Source organism: Porites lutea, chromosome 3 (assembly GCF_958299795.1).
Source record: "Porites lutea chromosome 3, jaPorLute2.1, whole genome shotgun sequence".
NCBI lineage: Eukaryota > Metazoa > Cnidaria > Anthozoa > Scleractinia > Poritidae > Porites > Porites lutea.
The window spans coordinates 19421967-19438954 of record NC_133203.1 but is presented as its reverse complement, the minus strand read 5'-3'; the positions used below and the strand labels follow the sequence as shown (position 1 = coordinate 19438954).

The 16988-nt window shown below is 36.9% G+C and overlaps 1 protein-coding gene and 1 long non-coding RNA gene across 2 annotated transcripts; both read left to right on the top strand.

The window, feature by feature from the left end:
* The first annotated feature begins 4519 nt into the window (after positions 1–4519).
* On the top strand, positions 4520–15990 carry LOC140930933 (uncharacterized). Its single transcript, XR_012164908.1, has 3 exons — positions 4520–4766; positions 15756–15788; positions 15946–15990. It is a non-coding gene; the product is annotated as an uncharacterized lncRNA (long non-coding RNA).
* LOC140929472 (uncharacterized) lies at positions 12463–13232 on the top strand. The gene is made up of 2 exons (XM_073379260.1): positions 12463–12558; positions 12652–13232. The coding sequence occupies exons 1-2, from the start codon at positions 12478–12480 to the stop codon at positions 13033–13035; spliced, it is 465 nt and encodes a 154-aa protein (XP_073235361.1). The 5' UTR covers positions 12463–12477; the 3' UTR covers positions 13036–13232.
* Positions 15991–16988: the final 998 nt, after the last annotated feature.

The following is a 16988-nucleotide window of genomic DNA, read 5'->3' as shown; positions in this document are numbered from 1 at the left end:
AAAGTGATTTACATGTCATGTCATTTCAATCATCACCAAAAATCAACTGCATGCTTATCACCACATCCATTTGCATACAATGAAAATTTAGAACACCTGACTATATCACAGTTTTGCTAACTAAGATTCTTTTTTTTTTTTTCAACCACTGAGTATATTATTTACTTGCTCCAAACTTCCAGAAAAGTCCTAAATTTCACCTTTCTAAAGGTTTCGTAAAAATCTATGACTTCAATCAGGCAATAATTCTTAGTTCCAGATTTCACAATCTCTGTAAGGAACGTCTTGCACAATGACCCCCTTTTACTGTCCTAAAAACAACCAAAACTCTGTTCCAGCTTATGAGTCTTGCTGCCTACACAAGCAAGACTAATAATATGCACAACAAATCGATGACCAGCACAGTCATAACCCCATTTTGCATTACAATACATAAAAAAAATTCTAGAATGCTCTTTTTATTGTTTCTTTCCCCCTAATTTTCCTTACTATGGTTATTTCAACTGAAATCTTACAAAAAAATATAGTTTTTCAGTATGCAAAGCCATTTTTCTAATTACCCATGATGCATGGGAGGGATGGCAAAATTCAAATCAAGTTGTTTTTTCCTTCATAGAAGACTATTTAGAAGGGAAGTAAGCTGCATTAGCTAAGTTTAAAGCAAATGTGTGATGTTTTTGATATTAACAATATCTCCTTTAAGGAAAAAGTTAAGATAATAATGCAGAGATGCCAACCTCTGGAGACCTAATATCAGAAGACTGTCTTTTTTTCACTACCCCCACAGAATTTGAATGAAACCCCTCCCCCCCCCCAAAGAAAATTGACCCAGCCCCTAACCGATAGGGGGTGGAAAATTTGACACAGAATGTCCCGAAAGAAAACAAGTTGGGTTAAACTTAACTTGTAGAAGCAGACAGCAAGGAATTGTGTGCACTATCACAAATCTTCAGATTGTTCTCAATAGCAAAAAAAAGTCCCTACTTAAATCACCCAAAAAATCGCAGAATCGAAAATTTCAAACCCAAAATAGTAATTTATGGTACCTGTGGTCTTGACAGAATAAGTCACATTAAAATGTGGTAATTGCACTGTTTGTAGCGTTAGGGAATGTCATCCTAGGGTAACTTAGATGTGGGTGAACAACAACAAGAACCTTTACTGGCAGGCCCGTAGAAGTAGATAAAGTATTTTGCCCCATGTAAGCGAATCCAGGTTTCGAAGTATGGAAACTGGAATACACCTCAAAGAATCTGGAATCCCACTAATGATTACAACAAAGAATCCACGTTTTACTGACAAATAATGAATTAATTATAAAGTATCTGGAATCCACAATCCCACCCCTTTCCTTTGAAGTTGAAATATTGTTCTGGATCTTCCCCACCCCATAGGGACACAATGCAATTGATCCCTTTGTATTCCCAACATATTTTCCTGGTTTATCCAGGGGCCTTCCCCTGGAGTAAGCTGATGAGATGTGTATTATGCCGGTGGGGCTAAAGTGCAGGTTACAGGTCACAGGTCAGGTTACAGGTCACATGCCACGGGTCAGACCACAGGCCACAGGTCAGATCACAGGCCACACACAAAAACAATGACACTGGACAAAACAGCCTCTACCAATAATAACAAACTCTCACTTGAACTTCAGATATCTTACGGCTTCCACAAACTTGTAAACACAGAACTTGAAAATCGACCTTCGTCACACTTGACTAAACACAGCATTCCAGCTCGAGGGAAAAAACTTAGTTCGTCAAAAGGCCTCGCTTTGAACTTGTATACCGTTTGACATAAGGTTCTAAAAAATACTAAACGGGCGAATAGTAGTAGCTTTCAACATATTTTATGATTTCAGTAACTGATGCAAATCTTCTGACTCATGCTGAAATGTAAACATGCCCTAATTAATTATTCATAAATAATCCAAAAAAGTAGAGAACGTTCGCGAAAGTCATGCAACACATGAAAGCAATTTTACTACATAACACTCAACAAAGACAAAATGTCTTTGTGCAGCATTTTGTAACTTTAAATTCATCATAAAGCAGTTCAAAAGGAGGGCTCACTCGTAAAACGTTTTTCAACACTCGAAGAGAAATTTCATGTCTCTGCGCGGCCACATAATATCCTCAATTATTCCTCGAGTAAATTAAAGACTAAACTCGAAGTGATCTCAGGATATCACAAGGTAGTCTGGTTTCATTTCGTGAAATAGCCGAAACAAGCCGAGAAGTCGCAAACTTGCATGCCCAATCTTGTCCCGAAACTAGTGCATAATTTCGTAACTATACTTCATATCCTGAACTACCTTGGGTCGCAGTAGCGCAACCGGCTAGTCCCTCAACTTAGAGTCTCCTCTGACCTGACAGATCACACAGGTGAGTCGGTTCAAATCCCGGGGAAGCCAAAATAATAATTCTTTCTTCCTCTAAAACGTTAAAAAATAAATAAAAGAAATCGAAGTGATCACGAGATATCTCGAACTAATTCGGCTTTCAGTTAGTCAAATAGCCCAATAAAACCGAAAACCTACAGACTGCATGCCCAATGTTGTCAAAAAATGGTAACTTTGATACATTCCTGAGCGTCGAGAATCCTTTACTTCGCACTCTGCCGAAGTAAAAATAAAACAAGCCAAGGAGCCTCAATTATATTTTTTCTGTTCTGAACTTTACCAAATACCAAACATGAGAAAATATATTCATGTTGATCACGCAAGGAGGACTTGCGTTACAGCGTAACCAAAGTTGGTAACGAAATCACAAAGGTACGCAAAATCACGTGATTTTTTAGAAAAAAACGAATCTCAAAACGAAGGGTTGTTGCGTTAAGAATATCATGACATGTTTGTGGATGTTTTGAAAAGCATTCGACGGGAAAATGGAAGAAAAACTTAAAGACAGTCTAAAACTTATTTGACCACTGAAATACGGCAACTTTCTTCAGACTTTCCTCGTCCTTAACTCTTCTCGCCACTAGATCAGTCTTCCATCTCTTTTGAAGATGGTGGCCTGTTGCTCGCGCTTCGTACCAGTCACAAAATACTGCTGTGTTAAAGTGTAGTCGGCTGAGAACTTCAGACACGGCTATTTTGGCCTCTCTAATAGTTGCTGGACCATATTTATCGGCCCTTCTCCCAAGAGCTTGCCATTTTCTCATGTTCTGTTGCACAACAGCTTGAAAAACCTCTGTTGGATTTGCCTCGTGGGCCTTAGTTGGGAGCATTCCGCCTTTACAACTTGAATCTTTGACTCTGTAAACCGCTGATGTATCAAAGGATTACAGTACTGCATTTCAATGACTCACTCCAAGTTATGTTGGCTGCACGGTTTATTTGGAGATGACATTCTAATAACACGACAACACCTCGTTTTCAGTGAAAAACATGTAATTTGTTTCTTGTACAAATCACATGATTTTGCACACCTTTGTGATTTTGTTACGTAGTTTGGATATGCCGTATGATCAGCATGAAAATATTATTCCATGCGTGGAATTTAATATTGTTTAAAGGACAAAAATATCATCAAGGTTCCTTGGCTTACTTTCTTTTTGTATATTAAAACGTCAGTCCAGAACAGTTTTGTCCATTGTCCTATTGTTTTTTTTTTGTGTGACCTGTGACCTGTGACCTGCACTTTAGCCCTGCCAGTATTATGCTCCATGAAAATATATGAAGCATTTGTGGATCCACAGGAGGGCCCCCCCTTATTTTTAGACCAAAGTGAGGCCAAAAGGGCTGCACAAAAGTTTTTGGGAGACCACCCACCCCGCCTTATCTAAGAGTCTGAATGACTGCCCCCCCACCTTATCTCAAGGTCTACATCCAGCACCCTTCCCTTTAAAGGTAACTTTTTTCGTACATGTTTAACAAGCAATGTATGTACACCTTTTAACAATTAGCCCTTCAACTTTAATTTAGCCATTTTCACATTTTCATCTAATTACAGACTGTTAAATAAAGCACCTTTCTAGAACATTTACAAAAAAGTAAGAAATTGGCGAAAAATTCATGTTTAAGCAAGGCTGTGCTCTAAAGAAAATGGAAGGAAGCCCAGTGGTCTCAACCTGTATCAAAACAGTCAGATTTTGTCACCACCTCAGACCAAAAGTTAAGCCCCAGGGGTGATCGAGCTCTGCTAGAGCACAGCCCTGTTTAACTTCTTTATCAACACAGTGCAACTTGTATTAATACAGATAAGAAAAACTGTTTCACATCTCAATAAACAAAAGTAAACACTGCTATCTATATTCTCTTAATTATTTATTTTTTACACTTGCAGAAACAGTTGCACAAACACAATGAATCAAGGTATACATATTATAATGCATCACCACAGAATTTGCAACGATATTTGCATAAAGGTTACAAGGTTATATGAAGATCTCATGACTTTCACTACTTTTTGTTTGTCACAAAGATGTGAAAAGTGATAAAAGATAAGATTAGTACAATAATATTTATTATCTAAACTAACCAAACTAATTTCTTCAAAATACTCCATTTGGTGCTCATAGTGAAACTATAAGAGAAAGCCTTAATGTTCCTTCATCTTCATGCCAAAAAGGGACAAGCATCATTGATCTCAATCAGACTCTTTTATAAATAACAAAGATCAGCACTGCTAGAACATAACCACTATATTTTATTTTCTCCCATGTGTTTATTATTATTTCAGAAGAAATACAAACAACAGTACAAAGACTAAGAACCCTCAAATTTCGCAGACTTCACAATGGAATGCTCATTTTAGTGAAAGGTAATATCCTCATAAAATTCAGAAGATAGAATTAAAAGTACATAATAACTGTAGCAATAATTGACACAAACAGTAACTGTTCATGAATAAGACACTGCATGGAAAATAAAGTGACAGACACAAATCAAAAGAGCTGGTAATAGGTGTTGACTTTACACAGCAACCCCTGCAAGCTGTGGCAATTTTAGTAGGCATGGTGCCTAAAAGTTTGGAGCTGGCGACTTGATTTGTAAAAAAATTCTTCCTAAGCCAAAGGGGCTGGTTGTGAAATGGTGGCTGAGCAAAAACTTTAACTTGGAGGGCTGCACAGGTACAGTGGAACCAAGTAATGAGTATGGACTCGCACTTAACCACACACCTGAATGTCTATAACATACTCGCTTCGTTTGTTACAGGAAAATGCTCATATATTTTCTCTAAATTAATTTGCATGCTTTAGAAGAAAACATGTTAATTCTCACAACACACCCTTTTCTGTATCCCAAGCCACAATGTTTCACACATTGTGACCCCTGTTTTATAGACACTGGTTATCTGCACAGAATCTACTTTCATCTTCAGAATAACATAAATCATAAGATGTCTATGTCACCCTCGACTGTTTGAAGCACTTATTTTGATGTTGTCCTTAATTCGCATGGTAACAAATTCTCATGCTCTGAATTTACCTCAATTTAATCATAGTGTTTCTTCCTGCCTATTTCTTCCCTTTCTCAAAAAAGCAATGAAACAAACATCCCAAATTTTTTAAGGCAGAAAACTGAACGCAACTACGAATAGACATTAATTTTGATTTGTTTCACGTTCAAAACAAAAGGCCAAGAAACAAACAAGTGGAAAACAAAGAAACACAAATTGAAAAATATATTCTAGCCTTCCACTACTAGTGTGAACAATGTGAAAAATATGTGAAAATCATGTGAAATACATGTGAAATTTTTTACCCTGTGAAAAATGCTGTGAAAAAAAATATGTGAAATTTTAGACCATGTGAAAAAACATGTGAATACCTTATGTCAATTTTACATGCTGTTTCACAGGTATGGACTATGTGAAAAGTCATGTGAAAACCTTTATCCATCTCACATTGAGTTTCACATGTATGTGAAATAGAAACACCCTGTGAAAAACTATGTGAATTCAAAGTTGGGTGAAAATTTTAAAAATATATATATATATACTTGCACTTACTGATGATATGTGTAAAAAGAAGTTAACTAAACTTTTTGAGCTATCATAGAACCTTTTCAATAGTTATGCTTATAAATATATTTAAATGCTTTATTTGATACTGAATGTTCACTACTTAGCCATTTTTCACTGCTCACCTCCAGATCTGTCAAGCCAATGCAGTCATATGTTAGAAACTGCATATGCATGAAACTGAAACACTACATTATAGAAAACTACGTATAACCTGATTTTACTGAAAATCTCTTATTGAAGTGTGGAAGTTCTCTGGATTATCTGACTTTCCATGTACCATGCCAGAGTATGGTGCGAGATGTACATGTAAACCTGAATTATTTTAAATTAACTGTTGGTCAACCTGCACTGTCTAGGGGGTCACCTACCCATTCCCCAAGGTAAGGGTGACTTGTTAAAATGACATGGGTTTGAATAATGTGAATAAAATAATGATTTGTCAACAAGATACAACATAATTATAAGGCAAAGGCCTGTGTAAAACATATGGCATAATTCCATGGCCAGGCTATTTGTTTAAATGTTCAAAATCCATAAAAGCGATTCATTCTCATCATCCACAGCTGTTACAAGTGGGAAAGAAAGGCAATTAAATGCAACAGTCTTCATTTCAAATAATGTTGTGTCAACATAGTACAGAAGGCTGTCAAGGTCTTGTTTGCATGATGTGTAAAGTTTTATGGTGACAAATTCAGTTTCTTTGCCAGAAAGCTGATCATGCATCGTGAGGAAATGAATTATCCTTCCAATTTGTGCCTTGTCTTGATCTGCACAACTGATATTCACTACCGAAGAGACAACAGCTCCAGAATCCAGTGTGAAGGATTTTAACACTGATGTCTTTCCATGCAGTTGTTTCTCCATGGAAAATGTTCGCTTAACATCTTGCTCCCTGTCAGTAGCCAAAGAAAAGGCACCACAGCCCACCAGGTCCTCTGTTTCTTGTTTAGTTAGTTGATACTGATTGGAAGGGGTTTCCTTGTTGTTATTTTCAGTATCCACATCCAAAGGCAAAAGGCGCCCTGAAAGTTTCATGAACTGTACCCAATCAAATAGCTGATAAAAATAAATAACATGATCTGATAACATGATAACATGAAATTATACACATTTGGTGCCTATTAACCAAAAAAAACTATTACAATATAAAACTAATTGCTGGTTAAGAATATTGTATGCAACTGCAACCAACATTTTGGAATTTCAGTTGGATTTACAGATCAGGCCCCATGGAGGTGGAAAGACTTAAAAAGCTGTTCCAGTTAAATGAATTGAAACCATCATTAAATTTTAATTGCCTGTTTTTGGACTGAACCATTAATTGCTTCTTCCATCCCTTTCCTTTTATGAATTTTAATTAATAAAAACATTATATGTGTGTATTTATTTGCAGCTTGAACTTGCCTGTGCTAATTACAAACATGAAAAAACCCTAAAAGATGTTTTTATTTTTAGAAGGTAGTGTTATGGAAAGGGACACTCAGTCAAGGGAGGGGTCCTTTATGAACGACATACAGTAAGCACTCTCACATGTATGTTATATAATTCAAAGTTATACATATATACACTGAGAAAGCAGTTCTTTTGGACTCACTCTGTATGTTTCCATAACAGTAGCTTCTGGAAAATGCCGATTTTTGACCCTCTGACAGATCCAACTATTTGGGGGCATTTGATCGCCTTAATTGGGGCATTTGAATGGCTTTTTGGCTCAGGGAGAGGGGGATTTGAACACTAATTTACTAAAAATTCAAATGCCCAAGGGGTTGTCTGGTGGGGGGGAGGGATTTCGAAGCCTCGATTTGACCAGTACACAAGTTTGCAATGGTATCATCCAATTATCATTTTGTGGAGGTATTTGAAAAGTTAAGCATTGATAAGATAATGAGTAATGATGGCAACATGGTTCACTTTTTAGTATTATATTGTTCAGTTTGAATTGCCTTACCTCTAATCTCACACCACATGCAACCTTGTAAGGCAGTCTGGCCTGCTGCTGTAAAAACCTTTCCCAGACCAGGATAGTCAAGAACATAACTCATCAGGGCAACTTTGAATGTAAATGACGCATTTCTGAAGGCATCAAAAAAAGTGGCACCAGACAGTTCCAGAACTTCATCTACAACTATTTCAAGGTATGGATCAAGGTGTTTTGGCTCTTGGCCTTCTGTTTGAGCTGGAACTATACCAGCAAGCATGATATTCTCAAACAGATTGCGTACGTTCCTAGGTAGGTTAAGGGCAGTAAGCATAATTGGCCACATTGAGTAATTGACCTTATTGCTCCTAAACGGATTGACACCATCAGTGGAAAGTTGTAACAGCATTCCTCGGAGATCGCCATTGCAGAATCCTTCCTCCGAGAAAGCTTGTTTCCATGAAGGGGAATCATGAATGTCACGCATAATGGAAGAGTCTTCACACGCATCACGATTATCAGCATGGCTCTGAATGACTTCAGAAATACTTGCGTTTCCAAACATTCTTCTCCAACGAGGTCCAAGAGGAAAATAAAGAAATCTTCTTCTAGCATTAATCTTGTTGCCCCAATATCGATTAGATCCGCAAACGGGACACTTTTGCAGCTTTGAATAGTCGTATCTACTAGTCTTGCGAAAGATGACACAGTCGTTCGGACAAACATGGTAAGATACTGTTGGAAGCAGAAATGGCTTGACAAAGTTGTACGCTGCATCGTACGACCCAGGAAGGTTATTTGGCTGTGGTAACAAACGCTTCTTCAATCGCAAAAGATCAGATAAGGCACTTTTGCTTGTGGATGGGTGTTCAGTAAACCACATAAAATAACTCGCTTATGCTTGAAGAACAGTGATATCACTATTTTCAAAAAGAGGAATCTTGGCATTTTCGCTGTCATAAATGTCGTGTTCCATTTCAAGGTCACAGTCTTTGTGGTCAGAGCTACTATAAGAAGGTAAGGATTCATTACTCCCACTATCGTCGCTTAACGCGGCTAAATCATGTTCTATCGAGACTTCATTGTCACTAGATGAACTCGTAATGTCGATTTCGTTTTGAATTATTTCGCCATCACTTTGCTCACTAATACTCGTTGAATCTATCCGACGTCGTTTGAAATTTCTGCCGCAGTTTTCCTCACTTGAATATGATAGTTCCGCAAATGAATCATTGCCATCATGTCTGTAATCGTTCGTCTCAGCCAACAATTCATCCCCGCTCCCGCTTTCAGATAACTGATCATCATGATCATTGTCATCATGTCTGTAATCGTTCGACTTGGCCAACAATTCATCCTCGCTCCCGCTTTCAGATAACTGATTATCATGATCACCTGAATATCGGCCAAACACTTCTAGATGCCTCTTCACGATCTTAATTGATTGGGTGCATTCGGATTTGCAATTTTTGCAAGGACAAACATGGTCTTTACTTGCTGTACGTTTTTTATCGCTCATGTGCTGCTCCGAGTATGGCATCTTCCTCACTCGTCGTTCTCGTCCGTGCGTTGCATAACAGATCTCGAATGTCACTAGTTAAATATTGACCTTTCGTTTACCATATACGGTGCGTAGTACACAGGGAGCCCGAGCGCTCACCGTGCGTGAGTCCTAACCGACAAGGGAATTTAAACTGTGAATGGAAGTTGCTCTCGTACAATCTGTGACTCAATCACCCCAGAAACGTATTTCGTTTTTAATTTTTATTACAAAGTACATAAGTTTTTTTTTTTTTATACCGATAAAGCGCAATATTTAGCTATAAAGCGCTAGGGCTCCCTGGGGTGAATTGAGTCGGTGATCATTAGTAAATAAATAACCCCACCTTTACCATATATGTAATACAATCAGAGCTTCAAAACGAACGGCGCCAAAAGTGTAGTGTTCGTGCACGCGGTTCCTATAACTGATCTCGATACTTCGATCTAAAAGAATTGTTCTCGTAGCTTCTTCAATTTTGAAATGGCAAATCACGAGCAAAAAGTAATTTGCGAATTTCTCGCTTTGTTGAAAACAAACCCAAATGCTTTGTCCAGCGTTTTGCAAACGACACAGCTACAGGCAGCGATTACCTCCAATGAGCAAACGGATGCGTTGAACTCATCAAGCACGAGCTATCGATCTACATCTAGTTCACCCACTTCTGACGAAGAGTCTGCACAGAACACTGGGGCAGTCGACATCGTTTCCACCGGCACCACCGCTTATAGCGCAGAAGATCTTCTGGCAAAACGAGGGGCAAAGGGCAAAGGATCGAAAGCCCAACAAACATTTCGGGTAAGTCCAATCTTAATTATATATTTAGCCATTTATTAGAACTTGCGACAACCGAATCTTGAAAGATCTTGAAATAGATTTATCTTTCTCGTTTTCTTTTACTCGTACATATTACACGTACGTATTCTTTACAAATAAACTTTATAATCTCAGCTCGAGCGCGGATCAATCGAGAAAATTGTTGACTTAAAAGTGTGAGATTTCAAATTGAAGATTTGGGTGATACAGATCACTACATGTATGAAGCCGAATGACGCTTTTCTTCGCTCAACACAATATCTTAATCTCGATCGGCTGGCAGTTGCCTTAACTTTATGCGATAGATATAAATTTCCAACGTACGATATCCCACAGGCGCAAACTAATGATCATTCCTCAACTCTTCGGGCAATATTAATTGTAGGGGTAAACACGCTCTAAAATACATGGGGAGAATCGACGGCGTAATTAATGGCCTTTCCTTTGCTTTCCTAACTTGGAATTATGTTTGTATCATTATTTATACGCTAAAATGTCCGCTGCACGTTCGTTGGATTCAAGTTTAAAAAGCGCCGGCGAATATTGAGTTAAGAACACGTGCCTACTAGTATATTGTAGAACGCGATCAGCTTTCCAGATCTAGAAGTAAATAGAGCCTGCAGTACAGGGAACAAGGTTTGGAGAAATAACAATTCGGCCGGCTGGGGTACTATGTTTAATTGACAGTGTAAGATTGTGTTAGCAGCTAGGCTTCGATTCACAGTAAAAAAGAAATCAAACTTTAACACTTCGGATACTTTCTAAAATGATAAATTTAATATCCCGGTATATACCAAGTTCATTCTTTAATTTGTGTACGATTGTTTACAGTTTGTGTTGAGGGAATCTGCAAAGAAATGTGGCCTATGGGAAAAAACCTTCTCTTATTCGAGAGATCAGCTGCAGAACCCGATCGATCGAGTAGAAAGCTATACGATCGAATCTAGCTATAAACGTGCGCGCGGTAAATTGCAAATTATTAACGGTCGTACATTTCTTCCTGCGCGCTAAGCCCAAGATGAGCCAGCTATTGGAGAAAGTTAACTACTCATGGCGTCTTAATAAGCTTACATTTCAGATCGAAAATTTTGGTTTCCGTACGCGTGCGTAGCAAAGCTACAGAAAGCCGATCGATCGAATCTAGCTAACGCGCGCGCGGGAAAATGGAAATTACATAACTTGCTGAAAGGTAAAATCATGGAAGAATTTATAATGTTGTAGACCCTTTTGTCAAATGACCTTTTAATTTTACGTAAACTCTGAATTATTTATGAATGTTAGCTAGTGTTTTCAAGGAAGCCGTACCAATATAAAACTCTTTGCAAAAAAGGATGCGTACGCGGCGGGCGAACGTCGATCTGATGATTCTGATCTGCAATTTTGCAAACTCCCATTTATTCCATGTGTTGTTTTTAGAAAGTAGTGCATATTTTTAGAATTTTCGACTTAAAGTTTGTTTTGAGGGCAACTCTCGATAGACAGCATACGTATACGAATCTTATGCGAAAATAAGAGAAACTGACTATACCGGTAAATAAGCTTACATGCATGTAAGACTTAAATTATATGTGAGACTCTAACGATCATTAATGGCCATCCGACTGATTAGGCCCCGCGCGTCCACACCGATGCGTTTAAAATATATATACTTAGTTTGAAACAAAGCGCATACTTTTCAATAGTTTTTGTCTATTGTCCACACAACAACGCACGCTGCCAAGAGTTGTGGAGACATTTGAAAATGGAGCCAAACAAAAACACATAAGTGTGGACGGGGCCGGCCTATTTAACAATTGTTGTTTTCTCAATTATTTTCAGTTTGTGTTGAGGGAGTCTGCCAGGAAATGTGGCATTTGGGAGAACCCTCCTCTCATGCGAGAGATTAACATGAAAACGCTGGAAGTGTTTACTAAAAAGGTATATATCTAGACTGATACTTTGTATCTGCAGTGGAACTTCTCTAATTATTAGGCCAGCTATCAAAGCCAAGGGTGGCCGCTTAATAGGGGTTCGACTGTTTCCTTCAACTGTATTAGTAAGTCACTACAGAATTTATTGGACCTTTCTGTAAGTAGTTACCGGGAAGCTACAGGTACAATATTGTTGTTTAAAAAACTATGTGCATGCATGTAGATGGGTGGGTGGGGTGTAAGAGGAAAAAAGGAAAAGTAGTAGTTAACTAATGTAATCTGCTTTTTGAATTAATTCAAGGTGACTTTAAAAAACTGGTCATGCAGTCCAACTTTCTGAAAAGTGACGATAAAGTCGAGCTGACGGGACCAAACACGGAGAAATATCTCTGTGAAATCCAGGTAAGTACAAGTAAAAACAAGCCAGGATGAACGCCAGGAATTAATAGCCATTTATCACTAACATTTTTGCGTATTTAATTTCTTTATAATTAGGTTGGTCAAAAATTTTACTGGCCCGAAAACCAGTTGCTGAAACATGTGGCCAAATCAAAGCAAAGTAAGCCCAAGGAACCGGAGAAAACGGCAACACAACGTAAGCCCAAGGAACCAGAGAAAACGGCAAGACAAAGTAAGCCCAAGGAACCGGAGAAAAAGGCAACACAAATTAAGCCCAAGGAACCGGAGAAAACGGCAATCAGCAAGGAAAGCCAAGACCTGCAGGTGACACCAACTGACAAACAAACAGAGCCAACAAACTATTGCAAATATAAGGGGTATGTGTATGTACCTGTTGGTGAGGCTGTCCATGCCCCTGCGCCATTACCAGAAAAGAGGCGCCGAATGGCAAAAGTCAGTTTAGATTTTGATTACATATAATTTATAATATACATACCAGTTAACAATTATTCCCCGCAGTGGAGGTGGCTAGTGGTGGTGTTTTAGTATATACCAAACCAGTGAGATAGAATCCCCAAAATAATTGATTTGTTATCTCTCAGAATACTGCAAAAAAGTCTTTTGCAAATACATTTGTGCACTGGGAGGTGAATAGCACATGCTATCCCGAGTTTGAGTAGCCAATCATGCAGCGCATAACACACTGTCCACTGGCTTGATATACTAATAAACGATATTATATTATCAGAAATAATATAATTTGTTTTATAGAAATTTATAATGATAATTAAATTGATTTATTAATTGAACATTTTAATTATTAAAATATTATTCTTTACAGGATCATATTTTGATCTTGAACTAAATTAAAAGTACTAGTGCTAGTGTCGCTTATAAGAATTTATTATTATCACTGCTGGCCAGTGGACTGATTATTTTTAAATAATTACTTATATTATATTTATGATTCATTATCATCATTACCTTATTTCAATTATGTCTTTATTAACTGTGATGGATGGGTTTCTATAATAATATAGATAGTTTGGTTTATACAAAATACAAAACATACATTTTATTCTAGATTTTGTATATATAACTTTATATTTTAATAATTAAACATTGTAATTTGATTAGCCTGTCCTGGTGACCGTTAACTAAAAATAAATTGTTCTTTCTTCAGGGTTAAATTGCCTGTGTTCAATTTGCTTAATGAAATTGCTACATTTTGGTTTCATTAGAGGCTAGGATCGGACCTGGTGCCGGACTTGCAACAATGATTTGACATTGACGTATATATATGTGTATATATATGCCACTTGCATTTTAATTGGGACAAATCATCTTGAAATTAATTAAAGTTAATGAAAAATTGACGACCGAGCTATATATATATACATGTAGTAGATCGCTATATAAAGTAATGATCATGTCAGATTTAATTTAATCACATGATCGATCATGATCAGGCCAGGTACATGAAGCTATAGGCTGCATATAGATCATGGGCATGCGCATGATCTGCATGCATATATATATGATATGTCCGGCCAGGTACGTATACCGGATCTGAGATGATCAAGATAAAGTGAAAAAGAATGTGAAACTGAAATTTCACATGTTTACACATCAATCAAAACAGGTTTCACATAGTTTTTCACATCATATCATTAAGCCTAGTCTTACAATGCATGATGTGAATTTTCTTATTTCACATAGTTTTTTCACAGGTTTCACATAGTTTTTCACATCATATCATTAAGCCTAGTCTATACAATGCATGATGTGAATTTCCTATTTCACATAGTTTTTTCACATCATCCATGATGTGAAAAGGACCATCCCATTTCACTTGGTTTTCACATGGTGATTTCACACTGTTTTTCACACATGCCCATGTGAAAAAGCAAGTGAAATTTTCACATGTCTTTCACATGATCTTCACATGCTTTTCACATGGTTTACTCCAGTAGTGTTCATAGCTTGCAGGATTAGCGTGGGAGTGCTGTTTTGGCACCAAACGCACAAGAACAGTGGATACAAGTTCATTTGAAATGCCACCTGTCACAATTCTTGGGTAATTTGAATACTCTACAACCAGCCTTATGGGAGTCTCTAATTTGCTGAGAAATGATAAAACACCAAGTGTCTCTACTATCTCCCAAGGAAAAGTTAGCATGTCAATGCGGAAATTAATTAAAATTAAGCAATGTATAAAGAGGCTCCACTCCTTAATAAGACTTATGCTTGATAAAATTCTACAAAGGCATTTTTTGATGCTAAGTACATCTCAATATTCAAGACATCTGTTATCCTTTCTTAAAAAACAACTGAAACTAGCTAATCTTGTTTTAAAACACAGAATCGGCTATTTAACAAAAGCACATCAGACGACATTTTTGTCATGGAGTGCAAAGTGCGTGATCAATCCCAGCTCAACATGAAAAGAGTGCTTGATAATACTCATAGGTTAGAAAATTTACACGGGTAGAGTATGCTATAGACAATTATTCCTTTACACTGAGCAAGCATTATATTTGCCCATTGAGACTTTATGAATGAGGCTGATGTGTTTCCTGTCCATTCTAGCATCTCTGGTTTTCGTCATGAAGCAGAATTTGACCTCTCAAGCAATTTAGGGATTCTTTGACCTCTTTTGAACAAGAAACATTTTTTTTGCACCTAAATCGCTGTTGAATAAAAGTTTAACTTTCTCATATTTAAAGTAACTACAGAATATCCTGCATGTATCTTAAATAACTTGCAACATCTAATTCTTTTTATCCATGACTTGATTGTTACACTTCACCTGCCTCATTTGCAGATCAGTTTCCTATTATACCACTCTTCCTGACTGGGTAATCAAATCAAATCGTTCCAACAAAGGTAACAAAAGTGGGGAGCATTCAAAACTCATAAAAAATGTGGCAGGCAGGACTTTCCCTTTCGGCTTTGCCACTTCCTTCACAATACAACTCACCTGCCAAAAAATGTACTGCAGAAACAATAATCCCACTACCTACACATGGTAAATAATTGCAGTTAACAGAACCCATTTTTATAGTGGATGTCTTTTATGTCTATCTGTTAATAACAATTGGTTATCATATTATCTATAGAACACATTTAAGTCCTCTTAGACAATTTTGACAGTATAAAAATGAGCCTTAAACAAATTTTTCAATAATTCTTTTTCACAGACATAGGGGTACAGACATCACTAACAACAAGAGGTAAAGTAATTTATCAGTACTCCTTAAACTACTGCTATTACTGTTCTCGAAACAAGTTAAACCACCTTTCTTAACAAATTCTAGGTCAAACTGAAATACTGAGCTAAAAATATGACTGTAAGTCATTCATAATAATTACTTTGTAATTTTCCAACAGATTCCCGTCTGTGTGGAATTCGGAAACCAAAGCAAGTACCCCTTGGTGAATATGAATTTAGTACAGTTTGATACACTTGAAATAGTGAACAATGCGATAATAAAAATATTTACTACTTTTTACTTAAACCATATGAAACATTAATGTAATATTATCCTGAAGACAAGAATAAAACAACTGCTCTCAACTAACACTCAAGTTTGAATAGATGGAAGGGGAAGCGATCCAGATTGTTTTTTCCTATAAAGTTATTCTATTTGAGTACAATGACTCAACAACTTTGTTGCAAAATGTAGGTGTTATTTCTTCAGTAGTCTCCCATGAAAGTGATCAGAAAAAAAAAACGTGAGAACAAATGCTTCACACTCTTGAAAACTCTTTCTTTTTACACTTATCGTCATCAATCAGAATTTCTATTTCTCGATCTACATGAAAGAAACAAGAGTATCAGTAGCGAAGATAATTATTATATACCGAAAAATAATTAATACTTACCTGTAAGAATCTTGTCCAACATTACATGTTCAACGTTGCCTTACAAAATAAAAAACAAAACACATAAATAACCTTCAATCAATTTTTCCTGCTATTGATCAAATCCATTTTCCACTTATTGCTCTGAAACACTTGATAAATAGTGATGGATATGATGCAGCACCCTGTGAGTAAAAATTTTCAATACTTTTTACTACATTGACTCTTATTTTACTATTCAAAATGGTACATATCAGTTAAATTTCTTTGTGAAATCACATACTGTAAATCCTTCTTTAAGCCCCTTTTGGGGGGCTTATTTATTTCAAGCCCATTTCAGAGAGAGAGCTTATTTGAGAGAGGGGCTTATTTAATTTACAAAAGCTGATCACATCAGTTGTCCACAAGCAACTAGGATACAAAGTGGAAACGCTCTTGAAAGTACAAGAAGCTTGGAGGTCAAGCAATGCAAGAATCACAATTAAATCCAAACTTCGAGTTGGTAAATAAACCATCACAAATCAGTCGACACAATTTTTTACAGTAGTTAGTGAGTAATACAATCTATC

Bases quoted from the DNA above. Each gene is read 5' to 3' on its own strand.
- LOC140929472 (XM_073379260.1), top strand. From the start codon at position 12,478: ATGCAGTCCAACTTTCTGAAAAGTGACGATAAAGTCGAGCTGACGGGA. The intron at 12,559-12,651 runs GTAAGTACAAGT...CTTTATAATTAG, and splicing joins AATATCTCTGTGAAATCCAG to GTTGGTCAAAAATTTTACTG.